At 42.1% G+C, this 24,928-nt stretch overlaps 1 protein-coding gene across 1 annotated transcript in view; it reads right to left on the bottom strand.

The window, feature by feature from the left end:
* MORN1 (MORN repeat containing 1) overlaps window positions 1–24,928 on the bottom strand; it is a 625,079-nt gene that overhangs the window by 557,924 nt on the left and 42,227 nt on the right. Inside the window, exon 3 of the mRNA XM_082273769.1 lies at window positions 20,367–20,465. Coding sequence (XP_082129895.1) covers window positions 20,367–20,465 — 99 coding nt within the window. The remainder of the gene's footprint in view (window positions 1–20,366; window positions 20,466–24,928) is intronic.

Raw genomic sequence — 24,928 nt, 5'->3', positions numbered from 1 at the left:
TCTCTTAGGCCCCTACTCCGCTCTGACATATGAAGAGGAGGAGGAGCCTCAGAAGAGGAGAATCACAGAGCGATGTGCCGCGCTGTATCTGAGGTCTGCCTGCTGGAGGAAAGGGAGAACTGCACTGGGGACACAAATCTTATCCTGTCACCTCCCAAATTCCCCATAACAGCACAATCCCCCCTCCCATATTGATCCCACCTAGAAGTAATCATCTTCTTCCCACCCCTCCTAGTACAAATTCTCTTATCTCCCCCCTCCAAGGACAATCCCCCAAAAAGTATTTGTACTAGGAGGGATGGGGAGAAGATGGTTACTTCTATACTTCTAGGTGGGATTGATATGGGGGGGAGGGGGGTTGTGCTGGGATGGGGAATTTGAGAGGTGACAATATAAGATTTCTTCTAGCAGGGGAATTGGGGGGAGGGTGCTAGGAGGGGTGATTTGTGCTGGGGGTGGGGGGGGTGAGGAATTATGCCAGGAGGGGGGATTTGGGGATTGTCCTTGAAGTGATTATTGGGATGGGGTGGGGGGATGGATTTGTGCCAGAACAGGAAGTCTTGGGGCTGTTAAAAAGGGGTATTTGGGGGGGGGGGGGTTTGTGCCAGTAGGAATGATTGGGGGTATCTGTGCTAGGGGGAAAGTTTTGATGGGGGGAGGATTTGACAGGTAGGATTTGTTCTAGGAGGTAAAATTTGGGGGGGGGGGAGGGAATAGAAGGGTGATTTGGGGGGTTGTGCTGGGGGGTGGGGTGGGGGGGAGAGGATTTGTGCCAGGAGGGGGGGGGGAATTGTGCAGTGGGGTTGGGGAAAGAGGATTTGTGCCAGCAGGAAGGGATATGTGCTGGGGAGATGGGGGAAGAGGATTTATGCTAGGAGGGGGGATTTGAGGGGTGAGAATGTGTGCTAACGGTACTTTTTTTGAGGAGGGATAGTTGTGCTAGCAGGGAACATTTGAGAAGAGAGAGGCTTTGAGTTTAGAGAGGATGGGGGGAAAGATCTGTGTTGGGAGGGGGGGATTTCAGCAGGGAGAGATGTGTACTGGGAGGAGGGAGAATTTTTGTTTGTGGAAATATTTGGCTTGGAAAGGGAATGCATGGTTAGGGCTAAGTGTGCCAATTGGTGCTCAATTTTTTTTATTTTTTTTTATTTTGATAAAACATTATGCTCCTACATCTTGTGGGGGGGTGCAGTTTGGTGTCTTCGCCCTGGGCGCTGGATGGCCTTTTCCCGGCTCTGTTGGTGACACACAAAGCAGTGGTTGGCTCGGGTGCTCCCATAACAAGCTGCTTGCTATGGGGGCACTTGGCAGGAGGGAAGGGACAGGAGCACCGGCGAGGGACTCGAAGAGAGGAGGATCAGGACTGCTCTGTGCAAAACCATTACACAGAGCAGGTAAGTATAACATGTTTGTTATTTTTAAACAAAAAAAAAAAAACACAAATCTTTAACCGCTTGCCGACCGCCGCAAGTACATATACTGCGGCGGTCAGCCCCTCACAGGCAGAGTGACGTATCGGTACGTCACTAGCCTGTGAGGCTCTTGGGAGCGAGCGCGCACCGCCGGCGGCACGCTCCCGTGCGGTCGCGGACCCCCCGCGCGTGTGACCGGCAGACCGATGTCCGCCGGTCATTCAGCGATCGTCGGGGGAGAGGGAGAAAGTCAGGCGGCTAGTGTAAACAAGCCGCCTGTCATTCTCCCCTGTGTAGAAACAATGATCATACGGTTCTACAATGATCATCAGCTCAAGCCACAGCCAATCACAGTTAGAATCACGCCCCTAGGGACACACACAGCCCCTCCCTCTCAAATAAAGTTAACCCCTTCACTGCCAGTGTAATTTTACAGTAACAGTGCATATATATAGCACTGATTACTGTAGAAATGTCACTGGTAACACCAAAAGTGTCAAAAATGTCAGTCAAGGGTCCGATCTGTCCGCCGCAATGTCGCAGTACTGCAAAAAAAAAAATCGCAGATCGCCGCCATTACGCGTTAAAAAAAAAAAAAAATTATAAAAATCTTTCCCTTTGTTAGTAAACGCGATAACTTTTGCGCAAACCAATCAAAATACGCTTTTTGAGATTTTTTTACCAAACATATGTAGCAGATAATGCCTCCACTGATCTGTGCATGCTCAGTGTTGACGTCACGCAAGCTGATCGGCAGATCAGCTGGAGTGACATCACTACTGCACATGCACAGATAGTCTGAGGCATTATCCGACGATCTGCAGTAATCAATAGAACACCGACACCTATGAGCAAAAGTATGTATTTATAGGACACACCCACTACCAGGCCCCCGTACAAGTAAAATGAATACACAAAAAATTATTATTTAAACCCACAAATGCTTTTTTACCACTACTATTCCTTTATATTGGCTTTTAAAAAGTACAAATGCAGCAATTTAGAAATTGCATGAAAGGTTTAACACTGGGAAACACTTTTTGATAGATAAATAGTGCATTTTTAATACAGGTATATACATCAGACCAAAATGAGGGACAAATGAGAAGGAAAGAGGGACAGAGGGACATTGTTCTAAATGAGGGACAGTCCCCAGAAATCAGGGACAGTTGGGAGGTATGTAAGGAGGGAGTCTAGTGTAGACCTTGAGGAATCAATACATTGCTTCTCCTTTCATTGCCCAGTCACAGTCTTTGGGTGGGAAGGAGACCTGTAAAGCTGTGCATAAAATGCTCATATTTCCACCAATCAATGCTGAATCGGCTGAAATTAAAGTCCTGAATGGCCCTGCAAGCACCACCAAGCTCCGCAAAAGTCAAACAAAACATTCAATGGGCTGGGTGGAAAATTATCAGTCATTAAAAAGTAATTGCATCATCTCAGATGGAGTCACTGCTCATCAGTGCAGTTGTATTCAGGCAGCCATTGGTTCCACAGCTGCCTGAATACGTACAATAGAGATTCCTCTATCCCCACTGTTAACCACTTTAAGACCGGAAGGATTCGCCCCCTTAACCACTTGCCCACTGCCGCACAACTATTTGCGGCGGCAGTCACCCCCTCACAGGCAAAGTGACGTAGGACTACGTCGCTCACCTGTGAGGCTCTAGGGGGCGAGCGCGCGCCCCCGCTTGCTCCCTAACATGTCCGCGCTTGTGACTGGCGGACCCGATGTCTGCCGGTCACTCATGATCATCTGGTACAGAGGGAGAAAGGCAGGCAGCTAATGTAAACAAAGCCGTCTATCATTCTCCCCTGTGTAAGTGCAGAGATCATAGGGTCCTGCTATGTAGGATCATATATCTCTGTAGTTACACAAACAGCCACATCCCTTTACAGTTAGAAGCACGCCCCTAGGGACACACTTAACCCCTACTTCTCCAATAAAGTTAACCCCTTCCCTGGCAGTGTCATTTTTCCAGTAACAGTGCATATGTATAGCACTGATTACTGCAGTAATGTCACTGGTATCCCCAAAAGTGTCAACAATGTCAGTCAGGAGTCTGATCTGTCCACCGCAATGTCGCAGTCCCGCAAAAAAAAAAAAAAAATCGCAGATCGCCGCCATTACTCGTTAAAAAAAAAAACAATAATAATGACAAAAATCTTTCCCTTAATTAGTAAACGCAATAACTTTTGCGCAAACCAACCAAAATACGCTTATTGCGATTTTTTTTTACCAAACATATGTAGCAGAAAACCAATTGGCCTAAAATGTTAAAAAAATTTAGATTTTTAATTTTTTTTTTGAGGAATTTCATATAAAAAAAAGTGAAAAATATTGTTATTTTTGCAAAATTGTCGCTCTTTTTTTGTTTATAGCGCATGACCAAAAAATCTCACAGGTGATCAAATACCACCAAAAGAAAGCTCTGTTTGTGGGGAAAAAAAGACGTCAATTTCATTTGGATACAGCGCTGCACGACCGCGCAATTGTCTGTTAAAGTCAAGCAGTGCCGAATTGCAAAATAGGGCCTGGTCAGGAAGGGGGTAAAATCTTCCGGGCTTAAGTGGTTAATGACCAGGCCCTATTTTGCGATTCGGCACTGCGTTACTTTAACGGACAATTGCACGGTTGTGCAATGCTGTACCCAAATAAAATTGATGTCCTTTTTTCCCACAAACAGAGCTTTCTTTTGGTGATATTTGATCACCTGTGCGATTTTTATTTTTTGCGCTATAAACAAAAAAGAGCGACGGTTTTGAAAAAAATCTATTTTTTTGAAAAAAAAAAACAATATTTTTCACATTCTGCTATATGACATTCTCAAAAAAAATGAAAAAAATCAAAATTTTTTTAACATTTTAGACCAATTTGTTTTCTGCTACATATTTTTGGTAAAAAAAAAAATCGCAATAAGCGAATTTTGATTGGTTTGCGCAAAAGTTATTGCGTCTACTAACTACGGGAAAGATTTATGTCATTTTTATTGTTTTTTTTATTTTTTTTTACTAGTAATGGTGGCGATCTGCGATTTTTTTTTTTTTTGTGGGACTGCGACATTGCAGCGGACAGATCGGACCCCTAGGTGACATTTTTGACACTTTTGGGGGTACCAGTGACATTACTACAGTAATCAGTGCTAAAAATATGCACTGTTACTGTAATCATGACACTGGCAGGGAAGGGGTTAACCCTATGGGTGATAAATGGGTTTAATGTGAGCCTAGGGCAGTGATTCTAACTGTGGGGGGGGGACTTAAAAAAAAATGTTTACTTTTAGCATTTGATTTTGGAGTCAATGGTCTTTCCCAAATGAAAACCGCACTCACTTAGAAATTCATTCATTAGAGAAAAATCCTCCATCCTTCTCCTTCCAATTTTATCATCACTGTGGTCGAAAGCAAATGCCGATTTGATCACATTACCGGTTAGAAAATCAACTGTTATGGCCAATGTTAGTCTTATGGAATTTCAACATAGCAAAATCAGGTCTCCTGCTTTACCAGCCAGAGGCTGTGCTGTTTAGAAGAGCTGCTTAGGTCTCAGAAATTGATTTTCAGAAATATGAATCCTTTGACAGGTAAACAGTTCCCATATGTGTATCTTTTCCATTTTATTTAAACTGTGTGCCTGGAGTTCAGCTTTAAGGAAAGGTCCAGTAAAACTGCATCTATTAAAACATCAATGACTTATTATAATGAAAAATTGATGGTGCAATGGCTTCACCTAGTGTTTGTTTTAGGATATGGATTTTCAGATCACCCTCCTGGACCGTTAGAAGTTGCCAGATCATCAGGATTCAGTTAACGGCTCAGAACAATTAGATTTCCTTTCCAAGAACCCTCGCCATCAAATTATTACTGAATATTATGCAACTCTCAGCAGCTAACAGATGAAAGCTTCTGAGCTGGATTCATGTGTTGTCAAGCAGCAGGAAAAAAAAATTAGAAAAAGATCATTAATTCAGCTCTGGAGATAGTGCAGCATTGTTACTTAGAGGATGTGCGTTAAGAATATCTTTTTCTGTTCTAGTTATCTTTTTCCTCTGCTCAAAAAAACATAACTAGTTAGTAAGAGTTGAATCTTTTCTGAGTCTGGCTGAAGAAAAAATATGGAAAAAAATTCACCACTGCAATAAATGAGAGATGTTACTAATGTATAACTTGGCAGATAGCAAGGAATGTCATAACTTGTCACAATATAATGATTTGGATTAAAGAGACCCTATTACTATATCCTACTTTAAGTTCTAAACATAGGCAGGCAATCTGCATTAGATGTACTTACAGAAGTGCTGCCTGCTGCTGCACTCCTAAACAAAGACCTCAGTCCTGCAATTTAGCCAGTATATTGACACTTCCTGGAGTGTCAGAACGTGAGTCTTACCCACTGCCAGAGCTTATTTATTCTGGCCCCAACCATATTATAGTGTTTTTGCTGGGAGTACAAAAATATCATCGTATTGGCACTGAAAGCAGATGCATAGCAAAAAATGCTATAAAGCAGCTTCCAGTAGTAATCTGGAGACATTTTTGTATTTCCAGCACAAAGATGATGTATGGGGCTGACAGTGCTGGATTACCTAATAGGCAGAATAGGCACCAGCCTATAAATCCCAGGATAACGTATCAAAATAAAATTCATTTCATTGTGAAATAAAATTACAATCAAGCTTTCTTAAATTGTTTACAAAAGATAGAAAAAAGGAATAAACTCAAAGAGACTTGGAGTGAGACTCAAAAAGTGGAGGATCTGGGCTGCTCTGTGCAAAACCACTGCACAGAGCAGGTAATTATAATATGTTTGTTATTATAAGGGGAAAAAAAACACAACGAGGCATTAATATCGCTTTAAAGACTCTATAGAGAAAATACTGTACAGTATTAATTATTATTATATAGGATTTATATAGCGCCAACAGTTTACGCAGCGCTTTACAACACGAGGGCAGACAATACAATTCAATACAGGAGGAATCAGTGGGCCCTGCTCGTTAGGGCTTACAATCTAGAAGGTAGGGTCAAGTGAAACAAGAGGCAATAACTGTGGGGGATGAGCTGATGGAGAAAATGGGAATACAGTTGTTAGGTGTGGGTAGGATAGGCTTCTTTGAAGAGGGTTTTCAGGGATCATCAAAAAAAAAGAGGAGGAGATAATCGGACAGATTGGGGTAAGGAGTTCAAAAGGATTGGAGAGGCTCTGGAAAAGTCCAGGAGGCGAGCATAGGAGGAGGTGACGAGGGAGCTAGAGAGCAGGAGGTCTTGAGAGGAACAAAGGGAACGATTAGGTTGGTATTTTGAGGCTAGGCTAGTGATGTAGCTGGGGGCTAAGTTGTGGATGGCTTAGTAAGTTGTTGTTAGTATTTTGAATTTAATTTGTTGGGTGAGCGGAAGCCATTGGGGGGCCTGACAAAGAGGATTAGCAGACACTGAGCGATTGGTAAGGTGGATAAGTCTGGCAACAGCCTTCATGATGAATTGAAGAGGGGGATAGCCTATGTAGAGGTAAGCCAATGAGAAGAGAGTTGCAGTAATTGAGGCGAGAGATGACCAGGGAGTGAATTAAGAGCTTTACTGTATCATTGATTAGAAAGGGGCGTATTTTGGAGATGTTGTGGGGGTTGAGGTGGCAAGATATGTACAGTGATTGGACGTGGGGCTTGAAGGAGAGTTCAGAGTCCAGGACTACACCTAGGACCTTGGTACGTGGGGATGGGCTGATAGTTGTGCTATCGATTTTGACAGAGAGATCAGGGGAAGGGGCACGTGGTGGAAGTTATAAGTTCTGTTTTGGATAGATTGCTAGTAAATTAGTGAAACGTGAGGAGACTGAGGGAGTGAGCTGAGGGGTAGGGAAATATATTTGGGTGTTGTCAGCGTAGAGATGGTATTGGAAGCCATGGGAGGCTATCAGATGACCCAGAGAGGAGGTGTAGATTGAAAATAGGAGGAGAGGTCCAAACTGAACTTTGGGGGACCCCAACAGAGAAAGGAAGAGGAGAGGAGGAAGTAGAATTGTAAGTAACGCAAAAGGTGCGGTTAGATAATTAGGAAGAGAACCAGCGAAGAGTACAGTCACAGAGACCAAAGGCGTGGAGTTTTTTTTAAGGAGGAGGGGGTGGTCATCCATATCAAAGCCAGCAGAAAGGTCCAGGAGTAGGAGTACAGAATAGTGTCCATTGGTTTTGACTGTTAGTAGATCGTTTGCTAGTTTTAGGAAAACAGTTTCTGTGGAGTGTTGAGGATGAAATCCAGTTTGAAGGGGATCAAGAAGGCTATTCTCGGCAAGGTGGTTGCTTAGTAGGTTTTAGACCAGACATTAGATAAAAAGGGGGGCAAGGAAATGGGGCGTAAGTTGTTAAGATTGGTTGGGTCCAGTGAGGGCTTTTTAAGTATGGGGCTGACTAGTGCATGTTTTAGATTATTGTCATGTACTCAATAACAACTTAAAGTTGGTACAGGTGCAGGAGCTGATTGCTGGGGGGAGGAGCCTGATCATGGCACAGGTGTTGAGCTCCGTCTAGGAGCCTGGGAGGATCCCATCCTTGCCTGTCAGCAACTAGTGGCGTTCCCCTTCCAGCCACATAGTCCAGCCTGTTAGGCAACAGAAATCCAGTCCCACTGCATAGCCGAGAGCATGAACCACGTGAAAACGTCCGAACCAGTGAGTAAAAGCAGAGAGCCCCGCTGTTGCTGTCCCCTGGTGAGAGCAGGTGGAGTCTCGTTCACTGTGGTGGCACGCAGTGGGACCGGGAGGCTCTCAGCAGTGTTGGTCGGTGCATGGTGAGAGCGTGGCTGACAGCAGCTGAGGAGAGCCGACCAAGACTTGGGGTGCCCTGAGGTGGATAGGAGGAAGCCGAGGAGGTGCCAGACACCCCCCCCCCCCAACCAAGGGATGAAACAACAGAAACAAGCCCCATAAGCCAACAGAGCTCATAGAGCCGAGAATGAAAAATCTCTTTACAGAGGAACCCTGAATGAAAAGGAAAACAGACAGCTACACAGTACAACTTAACCAGTCTCTCAACTTTACCAGACACTGCCTGAAGACCACCCCATGATCTTCATTGAACAGGAGGGGTAAGTTTGCTTTTTGTTTAATCACTACGGCACAGGACTTTAATAAACCAGAGAAGGGATCACCTAGCTGTGGGCCTGTTTGACCTGTTAGATATAAGCCGATATATCACATCACGATCATTTCCTTCAAATAGGGAGGCAAAAGTGGACAGTTGGTGTGGTAAAGATCAGAAAAGTTATAAAGTGAAAGGAAGAAGTTGTGTTGGCTGGAGAAGAGAGAACAAATTGGTGGTATAGTGCTCTATATTTAAAAGAACCAAGTTAGAATGAAAGAAAAAGGATAAGAAAGATTAATAAAATGCAAGGAAAATCTGCTAGAGCAAGTGGAGCGGCAAAGTCCCCTAAAACCAGTGCCAGCCCAAGCACTATTAAAAAATACATGTCAGAGGAAGGGGGCAGTGATATACAGGCAACTGAAAAGCCGCAAAGATCCTGGGGAAAAATTGGGGCAGGAGAGATTAAAAGCAACCAGAACAGGTAATCGGCGGGGATGATTGTCCACAGCCAGTTGAGATCAGACCCAGAGATGGAAAGTGATAACGAAATTGGAGATTTGGAGGAGCAAAGATCAAAATCTCATCTCCCTACAAAGCTAAAAATGGCGGACATGTTTGCAAAATTCGAAAATTCTTTAAAAACTGACATGGCAACATTGCACTGAGACCTGGGCCAGATATTAACAAGAGTGGAAGACACTGAAATGATATTGGACACCCATTCACAAGTAGTAAAGGAACTGAAAGATGAAATAAAACAAAGTCAAAGGGAATAGAGAAATTTGGCATATAAGCTAGAAGATCAAAAAAATGAGAACAGAAGAAAGAACTTGGAAATTCGTGGCCTACCAGAAGCAAAGCATGAAGAGGACCTAACAGAAATAATGAAAAAAATATTGAATCCATTGCTAGGAAGAATGAGAGAGGAATCATTGAAACTAGATATGGTACATGGGGTTAAAAGACTACAAGGGGTGCCAATTGAAAATCCAAGAGATATAATAGTAAGGTTTCACTATTATGAAGAGAAAGCACAAATATGGACATGTCTGAAGAAGAGGCCAGCATTAAACTTTGAAAGCACAAATTTTCCGATTTTTGCGGACTTATCCCATGAGACAATAGTGAGCAGGAGGCACCTTAAACCCCTACTGGAAGAAATGCGTAAACAAAGCATTCAATATAACTGCAGCTTTCCTTCTTTTCTGGTAGACTTGAAGGATGGCCGCTCAGTTAAGCTAAGATTCCTAAAGGAGACAAAAGACTTTTGTAAAAAACTTGAGTTATCTGTCCTAGATATCCCTGGATGGTCAGAAGTAAAAAAAAGGAAGATCAACATTGGAAGATGATCAATGGCAACTGATTCATATAAAGAGATAAAGATGAAGGGACATTGGGGCAGGGACGGGAAGGGGTAATGGGTAGATTGGAAAGGGAAGCGAAGGAAGAATAGACAAAGAACTCTTACTATGCCGGATATTCAGAGAACCGTTGTATACCCATATATTGCCTGAGGCCCTAGAGGGAGGTACTGATTTTTGTCTAAGGGGCTATCCCCAGTCCAGGCAGGTGGGGAGAGGAGTAGGGTATAAGAAGATGAAAAAAAAAAAAAGCAAAATATGACTACATTAAAATTGTTGACATATAATGTAAGGGGGTTAAACACACCAGTAAAAAGACATAATATACTGAAAGAAAGCAAACGATATTCTGTAAATATAATATTTTTAAAGAGTTACATATAGTGCAAGACACTAATATTAGATTGTACTCAAAACAACACCCGACATGGTACTATGGGGATTTGCCAACAAAAAGAGCAAAAGGAGTAGCAATAGGAGTAGATAGAGAAACACAGTTCCTATTAGAAGAAAGGAAGGTAATCCTGAGGGCCGTTATATATTTTTGAAAGGGGAATTGCAAGGGATGGAATGCACATTGGCTAATGTATATTGTCCCAATAGGGAATCATCAGGCTACTTGAAAGATATACTGTGTGAACTGATGGATTTCAAGAAGGGTAGACTGGTGGCGGATGATTTAAACTTTTGCACGGATCCAAGGTTAGACAGTACTTCACATGCATTGGGGATAAGGAAGAAGCAATTGCGGGTGATTAGGAAGAAATTATATCAATGTCAATTGATACAGGTTTGGAAACCCAGCATCCTGAGACAAAGGACTACATCTTTTATTCCTTAGTGCATGGGACATATTAGAGGCTGGACTATAGGATGATGGAGCATACAGTATCTTACAAAAGTGAGTACACCCCTCACATTTTTGTAAATATTTTATTATATCTTTTCATGTGACAACACTGAAGAAATGACACTTTGCTACAATGTAAAGTAGTGAGTGTACAGCTTGTATAACAGTGTACATTTTCTGTCCCCTCAAAATAACTCAACACACAGCCATTAGTTTCTAAACCACTGGCAACAAAAGTGAGTACATCCCTAAGTGAAAATGTCCAAATTGGGCCCAATTAGCCATTTTCCCTCCCGATGTAATGTGACTTGTTAGTGTTACAAGGTCTCAGGTGTGAATGGGGAGCAGGTGTGTTAAATTTGGTGTTGTCACTCTCTCTCTCCTACACTGGTCACTGGAAGTTCAACATAGCACCTCTTGGCAAAGAACTCCTTTCTTTGAGGATCTGAAAAAAATAATTGTTGCTCTACATAAAGATGGCCTAAGCTATAAGAAGATTGCTAAGACCCTGAAACTGAGCTGCAGCACGGTAGCCAAGACCATACAGAGGTTTAATAGGACAGGTTCCACTCAGAACAGGCATCGCCATGGTTGACCAAGGAGGTTGAGTGTACGTGCTCAGTGTCATATCCAGAAGTTGTCTTTGGGAAATAGACATATGAATGCTACCAGCATTGCTGCAGAGGTTGAAGGGGGTGGGGGGTCAGAGCTCAGACCATACGCCACACACTGCATCAAATCGGTCTGCATGGCTGTCATCCCAGAAGAAAGCCTCTTTTAAAGATAATGCACAAGAAAGCCCGCAAACAGCTTGCTAAAGACAAGCAGACTGAGGACATGGATTACTGGAACCATGTCCTGTGGTCTGATGAGACCAAGATAAACGTATTTGGTTCAGATGGTGTCAAGCCTGTGTGGCGGCAACAAGATGAGGAGTACAAAGACAAGGGTTTCCTGCCTACAGTCAAGCATGGTGGTGAGAGTGTCATGGTCTGGGGCTGCATGAGTGCTGGCGCCACTGGGGAGCTACAGTTCATTGAGGGAACCATGAATGCCAACATGCACTGTGACATACTGAAGCAGAGCATGATCCCTCCCTTCGGAGACTGGGCCGCAGGACAGTATTCCAACATGATATAGACCCCAAACCCACCTCCAAGATGACCACTGCCTTTCTAAAGAAGCTGAGGGTAAAGATGATGGACTGGCCAAGCATGTCTCCAGACCTAAACCCTATTGAGCATTTGTGGGGCATCCTCAAACGGAAGGTGGAGGAGTGCAAGGCCTCTAACATCCACCAGCTCCATGATGTCATCATGGAGGAGTGGAAGAGGACTCCAGTGACAATCTGTGAAGCTCTGGTGAACTCCATGCCCAAGAGGGTTAAGGCAGTGCTGGAAAATAATGGTGGCCACACAAATAATTTACACTTTGGGCCCAGTTTGGACATTTCCACTTAGGGGTGTACTCACTTTTGTTGCCAGCAGTTTAGACATTAATGGCTATATGTTGAGGTTTTTTGAGGGGACAGCAAATTTACACTGTTATACAAGCTGTACACTCACTACTTTACATTGTAGCAAAGTGTCATTTCTTCAGTGTTGTCACATGAAAAGATATAATAAAATATTTACAAAAATGTGAGGGGTGTACTCACTTTTGTGAGATACTGTAGATTGCTGGAATTATTAGTAAAAACATCTATAGAAATAACATCAATATCAGACCATGCTCCAGTAGTATTGGAACTAAAACTAACAGGATACCATGGAAAAGTGAGTGCCTGGAGGTTGAATGAAGAATGAATACAAGAAAGAGAAGTTGAGGATAAAGTAAAAAAAGAACCAGAAATATTCTTACAGCTTAATGAAACCCCAGATGTATCAGAAGCCATGGTTTGGGAGGCCCATAAATCATATGTCAGAGGCATCCTGATTTCAATAGGATCCAGGAGAAAAAAGGAAAGGATGAGGGAATAGATTAGATTGGGATGAGGGAATTGAATAGATTAATATCAGAAATTTATGAATTGGAACAACAACATAAAAGGGCAATGGCTATAGAGGTGCAGCACGCCATAGTATTTAAGAGGGATGAGTTAAAAGACTTATTGGAACATGAAACAAGACAGGTATTTAATGAATGCAATAACATTTTTTTGCAAGAATATAAAAAAAAAGAAAATCAATCAATTTTATTGGGAAAGTTAAAAATGGAAAAGGGGAGTTAGTTCACACAACAACTGAAATAGCTAAAGTCTTTCATGGCTACTATAGTACATTATATGCAGTAAGACAAAAAGGTATGCAGGAAGAGGAACTATGTAGAATACAAAAAATATGAGAACATTAAAAAAAAGCAAACTTGCTCAAAATATCAGGAGACTACAATTTTTAGAAGAACCAAACACAGATAAAGAGATTATTGCATGACTTAAAAAATACAGCTTTAGGTAAAAGCTCAGGACCATTTTTTGTTCACAACATATTATAAAAGATTCAAAGAACAACTAGTACCAAAATTATGTAAATATCTAAATAGCCTTGGAGAGGGAAATTAAATGAGGAAGGAATCTTTGCAGGCTCATGTTACAATAATACCCAAGGAGGGGAAGGATGTAACACTGTGCTCCAGTTACAGACCAATTGCACTATTGAATGCAGATACAAAACTTTACGCGAAAATATTAGCGACGCGACTAAAGGAATTCATGCCAGAATGGATCTGTGCAGACCAGATGGGATTTATCCCTGGGAGGGAAAGTAAAGATAACGAGACAAGAACTATCTTGCTACTGAATAAACTGAGAGATAGGGGGTCCCCAGTGCTACTTCTATCAATAGATGGCGAAAAAGCATTTGATAGAGTAGACTGGGGCTTTATGATGAGCACAATAGAGAATTTGGGAATTGGACCCAAGATATTGAGTTGGATTAAAGATTATATAACCAACCTACTGCTTTGGTGAAAGTCAATGGAAGCCTATTGCCTTCATTTGAAATGTTTAACAGGACAAGGCAAGGTGCCCACTCTCTCCCCTCCTGTTTGTATTCTCACTGGAGCCATTATTGGCTAAGTTGTCCAGACGTAGGAGGGGTGAAGATCAGAGAGGAGGAGCATCAAATAGTGGCATATGCTGATGTTGTCTTGTTCTATATAACAAATACCAGAATAACTTTACCTAACTTAATAAGAGAGTTAAAAAGATATGGAAAGCTGTCCAACTTGAAGATCAACCCAGTAAAGTCTGAATGCAAAAGAAGAACAACATTTGCAGAAGGAGTTTCCTTTCTCATGGGCAAAATTGGAGCTAAATTACTTGGGATTAAAAACTAACACCCACTGTAGGGAGTCTGTACCAAGCTAACTATATCCCACTATTAAATGAGATTAAGTCAGAGTTTAAAAAAATACCAACAAGCCCACTTTCTTGGCTAGGCTGGATAAATATAGCAAAGATGACAATTTTGCCAAAAATTTTATATAAGTTCCAAAGGTTGCCAATAGAACTACCTCATTCATACCGTAATACATTGAAAACAATGATTTTCAAAGTTAATTTGGCAGAACAAGAAACCAAGAATACAGTTCTCAGTATTGTGTAAAGAAAAAGCACATGGGGGGTTAGGAGTGTCAGACATTGAAAGATATTACAACGTCGTAGTCCTAGCACAAACGATAGAGTAGACTAATAAAAAGAGTGAAAAAAAGATGGGTCGGGATTGAAAATACTCTGAGTAAAACACAATTAAATACGATTATTTGCATTCCACTTAACATAGAATGTTGTGTATAAAGACACACAAATTAACTAGAAATGCACTTAAGGTATGGAATAAAATACACAGGTCAGCAAAGTTGGAATTAAATTCACCTTTAATTTTCATTATCAGACACAAACTTTTTCTTACCGGGTAAGGGAGCACAATTTGGAGATTGTATTCAGAATGTCCAATTAAAACAGATTATAAAGAATGGAAGGATACATTCATTTCAAGAATTAAAACAAAAGGGCAGAATGAAGATTTTGAACGAATGTAGGTACTAGCAGCTAAAGCATTTTGTGTCATTATTACCACAACCCATTAGATCGGAAAAGGAATTAAATCCAATAGAACAGCTCTCTGATTCAGTAGGGATGGTGAAACACTGTATAGCATAAATATACAAGATTCCCACAGGGCTAGTGGAGCCAAAAGTACCCCCATTCCTTGGAAAATGGGAAAGGGAATTGAGTACACATTTAGCAAAACAACAAGTAGATGAAATACTGGGAGCTGTATACAGTTTCTCGGCTGATTTAAGTACTAGGGATAGACCGATATGTTTTTTTCAGGGCCAATACCGATATTTTGGTCACAATGTATCGGTATTGGCCGATATGGGCCGATATTTTGTACATTTAAAGTTGTGAAAAATAAAGACAATTTTTGACACAAATCTGGAACTGAACATGTTAATTTTTGTTTAAAGCTTAATGGCTGGCTTGCTGGCACCCTGTGGTGGGTGGCTGGCTGGCTGGCTGGCACCCTGTGGTGGGTGGCTAGCTGGCTGGAACCCTGTGGTGGGTGGCTGGCTGGCTGGCACCCTGTGGTGGGTGGCTAGCTGGCTGGTACCCTGTGGTGGGTGGCTAGCTGGCTGGTACCCTGTGGTGGGTGGCTAGCTGGCTGGTACCCTGTGGTGGGTGGCTGGCTGGCACCCTGTGGTGGGTGGGTGGCTGGCTGGCTGGCTGGAACCCTGTGGTGGGTGGGTGGCTGGCTGGCACCCTGTGGTAGGTGGATGGCTGGCTGGTACAGGGCCTGTGGGCGGCTGGCTGGTACAGGGCCTGTGGCTGGCTGGCTGGTACAGGGCCTGTGGCTGGCTGGCTGGCTCACTGGTACAGTGCCTGTGGCTGGCTGGTACAGGGCCTATGGATGTGGGTGGCTGGCTGGCTGCGGGCTGCTGTGGGTGGGTGTATGGCTGTGATACACTCCCACGAGACTAGTCCCAATTTCAGACGAGGCTGTCCAAGGTGAAGGAGGCGGCCTAAGAAGGCAGAATGACGTCACAAAATTATCTGCAATATCGGCCAGTTCCGAGGCCGGTACCAATATATCGGGAAAAGTGCATATCGGCCCTCGATATATCCGCTTGCTTATAATCGGTCTATCCCTAATAAGTACCATAGAATTAAACTATAAGTGATTGGCAAGATGTTATAGAACACATGATAGGTTACATAAATATCAACCAGAGAAATCCCCATTGTGCTGGGGAGGATGCAATATGAAGGGCACAATGTCCCATCTGTGTTGGGAATGCCCAAAAATATGAAAATACTGGGAGGAGGTAAGGCAATACATAGAAGAGATCACGGGTATAAAAATTCCCGATGATCTATGGCGCTGTTTGTTTCACAATACAAATAAAATGAAAAAAACAGTATAAATCTACAATAGTGCCTTACCTTCTAAACGCAGCAAAAGGAGCAATACCAAAAAAAATTGTTGGATCCTGAAAGGCCTACAATAAGGGGATGGTTTAAGAGAGTGGACTGTGTACAGTATATAATATGGAGTTCTTGAGTAGTAGGGAAATCAAAGACAGAAAATTTCTTTGAAGCTTGGAACAACTGGACAGTCTTTCAAAAAACAAGTAAATATGCAGAGATCTGTAGGGTATAGGCAACAAGGGGGGAGAGGTGAAATGGAAAGAGGGAAGTTCCAGGTACAAGAGAGGGGGGTGGGAGGGAGAGAGGGGGAGAAATTGAAATATACTAATTTTGGGTGAGGTGAGAGATATTTCTGTGTTATTGGTATCTTTTTCTGATTTTATAAATTTGTATACGGAAATTGAATAAACGATAAAAAATAAAAAAAAATAGAAAAAAAACACAACTTAAAGTATGTAAACCATAGACATCAGGTTCACATTATAGTTTATCTCTCAAAAGCTTGGTTCGAATATTAGTACTATAAAGTTTCTTAGTTTGATACAGGAAGCAAAGGAAGTGACAAAGCAGACAATTCAGGAAGCACTGTGGTGCCATTAAAGTAGAACTATAGGCAAAACTTTTTTTTTTTCATTTTGGATAGAGTAAGACCTCTTTCACACGACCGCTCCGTTTGTCCGTATATCACCCCATCCGTTTGCGTGTGATATAGGGACATAATGCATGTCAATGGGTTTGCAGATGTCAGCGGAATACCATCCACTGACATCCGATTTTCGTCCTTTCAGTTCTGTTCCGTTTTTTGGAACGGAACAGAACTCTATTTTTCTTCCGTTTTAAAAAACGGAACGGATGCAAAATCGGATGTCAGCGGTGTCATCCGCTAACATCCGCAATCCCCATAGACATGCATTATGTCCGTATATCTTTCGCAAACAGACGGGATGATATGCGGACATACAGAGCGGATGACACAAGTGTCATCCGTGTCCGTGAAAAAAAAAAAAAGTGCCGGAGCGGAGGAAAAAAACGGAGCGGCCGTGTGAAAGAGGCCTTAGGGAGGGTTATAACCCCTGTCAATTTTTTTTTTACCATCTGTGTCCCATTGGGGAGATTTACCGTCACTTCCTGTTCCATAGCCAAACATGAAGTGGTAGGAAATCACTGCAAATTAAGGAAATCTCTAGGGCCCCCCCCCCCCCCCCCCCAGTTACCAGAACTAGTGTCCCCATTTAAATATTTCACCTATATTCTACTTTCACTTTCAATATTAACGGAAAACAGGACAAACAGAGAGGATAACATTTCCTTAACGGGGGGACACAGACAGCAATAAAAACTAACAGGTGTTCTAATCCATCTCCACTCTATCCAAAACGAAAAACACATTTTTTTTTGTTATACTTACATTTTTAATGGCAGTCTAATGCACCTCCACCACGTAACTTCCTTGCAGTGCGCACACCACAACACACAATAATGCACTACCATGTGCTGCGTGTGATGCACTGTGTTAGTGAAAATGTAGCAGCCGGTAAAATTTTGATTGTGGGGCATTTGGAAAATCTATTCAAAAGCATGGACTGCCTTAGCGTAAGTATAAGTGTAGTCCACCTTTTCTGAATTTAAAAAAAAAAAAAAAAAAATTCCCTTTGGGTGGTATATGTACATTGCAGGGTATTTAACATACTTTGCAGCCGAGTCCTACTTTTTTATGTTCTGAAGAAAAAACTGTGTATTCCACTATGTGTTTTCAAAACGGATTCCTGAATAGGAGAAATTCCTATTACAGGGGATGCCTAAAATATTACATGTATCTAAAGCTGGCCACACACTATGAATATCAGCTGGTTCTTGATGAACCAGCTTAACGACTTGCTGACCCCTTAAAGCAGTTTTACTGCTACAGGGAGGCAGCTGTGTGCCGACTCATGTATATATACACATGATCTGGCTCATCTGGGCAGTGAGCGCAAATCCTTGCCACCGCCGGCTCGCTCCCGCTGTGATTATACACGGTGGGAATCAATCAGCGGGTACCGTGGACTCGATGTCCTGCAGCACCTACCAATCATCCTTCAGAGACACAGAATGGTGGTCTGCCTATGTACACAAGGAAGATCGCTGTTCTGACAGGAGGGAAGGCATGGATCCCGTGTCTCTGCAAAGCAGGGACAAGGATCCATCTCTCCCCCTAGTAACAGCACCTCCCACACTGTAGTAAAACATAGGCTAGGAACACAGTTAATCTTTTGATGGCCCCTGATGTGAACTCCTTCCAAACCAGTGTCATTAGTACAGTGGCAGTACATATTTTTTAGCACTGATCACTGTATTAGTGTCACTGGTTTCCAAAAAGTGTCAAAAGTGTCAGTTAGTGTTCGATTGTCTGCTGCAATATCACAGTCCGGCTAGAAGTCGCTGATCGCTGCCATTACCAGTTAAAAAATAAATAAATAAAAATTCCAGTATACACTATGTTGTTAAAAGTATTGGGACGCCTGCCTTTAGATGCACATTAACTTGAATGGCACCCCAGTCTTAGTTCGTAGGGTTCAATATTGAGTTGGCCCACCCTTTGCAGCTATAACAACTTCTACTCTTCTGGGAAGGCTGTCCACAAGGTTTAGGAGTGTGTCTATGGGAATGTTTGACCATTCTTCCAGAAGCGCATATGTGAGGTCAGGCACTGATGTGGATGAGAACGCCTGGCTTGCAGTCTCCTCTCTAATTCATACCAAAGGTCTTCTATCGGGTTGAGGTCAGGACTCTGTGCAGGCCAGTCAAGTTCCTCCACCCCAAACTCACTCATCTATGTCTTTATGGACCTTGCTTTGTGCACTGGTCCAAATCATTTGATGGAGAGGGGATTATGGTGTGGGTTTTTTTTTCCAGGGGTTGGGCTTGGCCCCTTACTTCCAGTGAAGGGAACTCTTACGGCGTTAGCATACCAGGACATTTTGGACAATTTCATGCTCCCAACCTTGTGGAAACAGTTTGGGGATGGCCCCTTCCTGTTCCAACATGACTGCGCACCAGTGCACAAAGCAAGGTCCATAAAGACATGGATGAGCAAGTTTTGGGTGGAGGAACTTGATTGGCCTGCAAAGAGTCCTGACCGCAATATCCAGTTTGGAATTAATTCGATTGGAGACTGCGAGCCAGGCCTTCTCGTCCACATCAGTGCCTGACCTCACAAATGTGCTTCTGGAAGAATGGTCAAACATTCCCATAGACACACTCCTAAACCTTGTGGACAGCCTTCCCAGAAGAGTTGAAGCTGTTATAGCTGCAAAGGGTGAGCCAACTCAATATTGAACCCTACGGACTAAGACTGGGATGGCATTAAAGTTCATGTGTGTGTAACGCAGGCGTTTCAATACTTTTGACAATATAGTGTATATAATATAGTTTGTAGACACTATAACTTTTATCAGAAACCAAATAATATATGCATATATGCTTATTGGGATTTTCTTTTATCCAAAAATATGTAGCAGAATACAAATTGGCCTAAATTTATGAAGAAATTAGATTTTTTACATTTTTTATTGAATATTTTACATAGCAGAAAGTAAAAAATATTGTTTTTTTTTTTTTTTCTCAAAATTGTTGGTCTTTTTTTATTTATAGCGCAAAACATAAAAAACCAAATAGCAACACAAGAAATCTCTATTTGTGGGGAAAAAATGACATAAATTTCACGTACAGTGTAGCATGACTGCGCAATTGTCAGTTAAAGTAACGCAGTGTCGTATACAAAAAATGGCCTGGTCATGAAGAGGGGTATATCTTCCGGAGGTCAAGTGGTTAAAATGATCAGCTTTTATTTATTCATATAAAACCTTTATCCCAAAAGAAAAAAAAACGGTTTGCTGTAGCGAATTATAAAGTGTAAGCTGAAGTTTGGTTTTAGGTCGTTAGTGTATATAAATCTGCTAATACATTTAATAACCCCCCCCTCAGACTTACTGCTATATGCTGTGCCTCCTGTGCTCCTTCATCCAGAGTGGAGGCACTTTAATACAGGTGGTGTGTTACTAGATCGATTCACCAGGTAAAGAGAGAAAAGAAAACGAATAATGCAGCCACCACATCTAATGATTGGTGAGTTGCAATAGAATACATTTTTAGTTTTAAGTACACTTTCAGGTATAACATTAATCTTTTACGGAATGGTTTCACTTGCAGTCTGGAACTGCTTTTGAATAAGTCAAAAAGAGAAGAATTAACCTGATGTTGCCCAGTAACGCAGTCCATTTCCAGTAATTTCTCCGTGCACAAACTCCCCTTCGTAGTAACTTCCATCTCTAAATAAAAGCTTCCCGTGACCTGCAATAAAAAGGATAAGTGCTACTCATTACTGCCTCTAATGACTTGCTCTTGTTTATATGTTAAAATGTATTGATTATTCAATTTGCCATATGTTTTTCCACTTGTGTTGTGATGCACAGCATTTTTATGAAGTGGGCAGCTGTACAGTTCAAACAGAGGATATATTCCCAGAAGGCCTGTAATTAAAATTATTATTACTTAATGAGCTTATGGAATCAATCAGTGAAACTATGGCATGCATTGAACCTTCAGGTGCCCAAAGAAATAACCCCCCCCCCCTCCCCAGTATAAATGGGAATGATCACATGACTAAGGAAGGTATCATATGATTATGAATTTGAATTATGAATGGTATTTGGGTACAGCATTGCATGAACACGCAGTTTTTAGTTAAAGTAACAAAGTGGCACAAAAAATGGCCTGGTCATGAAAGAGGTTAAATATTCTGGAGGTCAAGTGGTAAAACAGTGTGGCTTTAGTATCACTTTAACCACTTGCCAACCAGCCGTAGGTCTGCAGGTTCCCGCTAATCGCCCATATTCGCCAGCGGGGAAGCTGATTCACGGGCCCGGTGGCCGCGATTGCCGCCGGATACCTGCGATCGCACCTTGTGGAGAGAGAATGGCGGTCTGCTATTACATAGTTACATAGTAGATGAGGTTGAATAAAAGACAATAGACCATCCTTCAACCTGTGTAGGTGTGAATCATTTCCCATACCCCTGAATGTTTTTATCCTCGAGATGTGTGTCCAAGAGTCTTTTAAAAGTAGTCATACTCCCCACAGTTACTACCATTTGTGGTAGAGAATTCCACAGTCTTGTAGCCCTAACTGTAAAGAACCCCCTGCGTAGCCTGAGGTTAAAATGCTTTTCCTCCAATCGCATTGTGTGGCCTCGTGTCCTCATGCATTCCTTGAGACTGAATTGTTTTTTTCTATGCTCTGTTCACCGTTGAGACATTTGTAAATTGCTATCATGTCCCCTCTCAAGCGTCTCTTCTCTAGGGAGAATAAATCAAGCATTTCTAAGCTCTTCGTAATTAAGGTCCTCTAATCCCCTAATGAGTTTTGTTGCCCTTCTCTGTACTCTCTCCAGCTCCAACGCATTCCTTCTGAGGACTGGTGACCAGAACTGGACAGAATACTCCAGAATTGGTCAGACCAGTGATTTGTAAAGTGGAAGGATTATAGTTTTGTCTCTGGAATACATCCCCTTCCTTATGCATGCTAATAATCTGCCGGCTTTGGCAGTCGAAGCTTGACATTACATACTATTGCTAAGTCTATCTGCTACTAAGACTCCCAGATCATTCTCAATTTTTGATACCCCCAGGAGGTTCCCCCCCTAGCGTGTATTTTTCTATTGCTTTATTAATCCCTAAGTGCAATACAGTAAACCCCCGCTCCATCGCGGTTCCGTTTTTGCGGTCCCGGTATATTGCGTTTTTTTTTTTTGTAATGTTATTTTACTATATAAATCATTAAAAATGAAATATCTTTGTGTTTTCCATAGCTCTTGCTATGTCTCTCAGTATCTTTTATGTGTTTAAATGAGTTTCTATTGTTTTAAAAGTGTGTTTAAAGACCTTAAAATGCTTTTACACGTACAGTGACAGTAAAAAAAAAAACATGCCTACAATGCATTTTAATAGGGTTTTTCTAATTTGCGGATTTTCACTTTTCGCGGCTGGGTCCGGAACGTAACCCCCGCAATGGAGGGGGGGTTTACTGTACCTTGCACTTATCCACATTAAACCTCATTTGCCATGTAGTTGTTGCCCACTCTGGTATTTTGTTCAGGTCATTCCGCAAGATTTCTGCCTCCCGTTGTGAAGTTATTGCCCTGCACAATTTTGTGTCATCTGCAAACACAGAGATCGAGCTACTGACCCTGTCCTCAATGCTATTTATGAATAAATTGAACAAAATTGGACCCAGAACTGAGCCTTGGGGAACCCCACTTACCACCTCAAACCAGTCCGAGTATACATTATTTACTACCACCCTTTGGACACGCCCTTTTAACCAGTTTCGTATCCAAGAGCAAACCTTGTGGTCGATGCCTGTGGACCTTAATTTATAAATCAACTGTTTGTGGGGAACTGTATCAAACGCCTTACCAAAATCCAGGTACACCACATCCACAGGTCTCCCACTGTCTAGCTCACTGCTAACTTCCTCGTAGAATGTTAACAGATTGGTTTGACAGGAACGCCCCTTTGTAAACCCGTGCTGATTACTGCTGATAATATTACGGACTTTAGCAAACTCCTGGATATAGTCCCTTATCATCCCTTCCAGAAGTTTACATACTATTGACGTCAGGCTGACTGGCCTATAATTTCCCGGGACATGCCTCTGCCCTTTTTTGAATATTGTTATCACGTTAGCTTTTCTCCAATCACCTGGTACAGTTCCTGTCATAATACTGTCAGGAAAGATCAGGAACAGTGGCCTAGATATAACCTTACTGAGTTCTTTGAGTACTCTCGGATGTACACCATCCGGGCCTGGCGATTTATTTGTGTTAATTTTATCCAGCCTTTCCCCGATTTCACCCTCTGTTAGCCATAGCGGAAAGTCCTGTGTATTACTACTAACCATACAGTCATGGTCAGTGTACCCCTCCGTTTCCTGTGTAAAGACTGAGGAGAAGAAAGCATTTAGCACGGTTGCCTTTTCCGTGTCCTCTGTAACCATCCTCTCCTCATCTTTAATCATGTGAGCAACATGCTCTGACCTCGTTTTTTTGCTGTTGATATATTTAAATAATTTCTTAGGGTTCTTTTTACTATCCTCCGCTATTTGTCTCTCGAAGTTGATTTTAGCCATTTTGATTTTGTTTTTACATTTCTGCTATTGTAAACACAGCAGACTGATGTTCTCTTAGAAATCAATGCAGAGCTCCTGTGTTTCTCCTATTTAGGAACACAGTCTCTGTGTTGATTCCATAAGACCAACCCCCCCCCCCTACAGTTAGAAAACACCCCCTGGGCTCACAATTAACCCTTTGATCACCCCTGGGTTAACCCCCTTTCCTGCCAGTGTCATTATTACAGTAACAGTGCATATTTTTAGCACTGATTACTGTAGTAATGTCACTGGTCCCCCCAAAAGTGTTAAAAATGTCAGTTAAGGGTCCGATCTGTCTGCTGGAATGTCGCAGTCTCACTAAAAAATCGCTGATCGCCGCCATTACTAGTAAAAATAAATAAATAAAAGTGACATAAATCTTTCCCCTAGTTTGTAGACGCGAGAACGTTTGCACAAACCAATCAATATACACTTATTGGGATTTTTTTTACCCAAAAATATGTAGCAGAATACAAATTGCCCTAAAATTATGAAAAAATTTGATTTTTAAATTTTTTTATTGGGAAGGTTATATACAGTAGCAGAAAGTGAAAAATATTGTTTGATTTTTTTAGAACTGTCGCTCTTTTTTTGTTTATAGCACAAAAATTAAAAATCGCAGAGGTGATCCAATACCACCAAATGAATGCTCTATTTGTGGGAAAAAATATTTTTTGGTACAGCGTCGCACGAACGCGCAATTGTCAGTTAAAGTAAAGCAGTGCCGAATCGCAAAAAATGGCCTGGTCGTTAGGGGGGAAAATTTCTGGTCCAGAAGTGGTTAAAGGAAAACCAAGAATAGCCAGGTTTGATTTTCCCAGTCAATTACTTTTATTTCTCCAGAAAGGGAAGCAAGCACTGAAAAAGTCATCCTAATCTTTCTCTTTACTTGGGTAAGCCAACTGTGCATATTAATACAAAAATCTTTTACTGGAAAAAGTTTGTTTTTTTTTAAATAATTTTTTATTAGGTTTTCAAGAATACAGAGCAATCGCAGACAGTACATGTAGATATCTGATAAACAATAAACATAGGCAACAAATGCAGTAAAGCATTGGGAAGGTAACAGAACTCAGTGCGGAGTACTATAAACATGGATAAAGTATAGGTGATGAGTGATACAAATGGAGAGGAGTCACAGCGGTAGTATATTGCAGTCAGTAAAAAAGATAACCTGGGATTAGGTATATGGTGAGGTGGAACAAAGAGGGGAACGCGCCAGGGGCTAGGGGAGCAGTGGTGCGATAGTCTACATGGTGGAGGTGAGTTGTCTCCGGACACCCCGATCGGGATCAAACTGTGCCCAGAGGCTAAGAAAACGCCCCCCCCAGCGACCCCTCCCCACTCCACAACCCCCGCCCCCCCCCTTGTGGAGGAGGACAGGATTCAAGTATTAATACTTCTGACAGCTAGCCAAATAGACTACACCTGGGAACACCTAGCTAGGGACAAAGTAGCCGACACTAGTAGGCGTTCAAAGGAGTAATTAGCGTCAATAGTCTGGACCACTTCGGAGACGTTCAGGGTTAGGGAAGGACTCCTAATCCTTCTCAGGATTAGGAGTAGGTTAGCAAGAAGTATGTGCGTCACCACTGTTTCGATAGTTT

The sequence above is a fragment of the Pelophylax lessonae genome (genome assembly GCF_965119305.1).
Source record: "Pelophylax lessonae genome assembly, chromosome: 12".
NCBI lineage: Eukaryota > Metazoa > Chordata > Amphibia > Anura > Ranidae > Pelophylax > Pelophylax lessonae.
The sequence above is the reverse complement of the archived record's forward strand: the minus strand, read 5'-3'. Positions and strand labels throughout refer to the sequence as shown.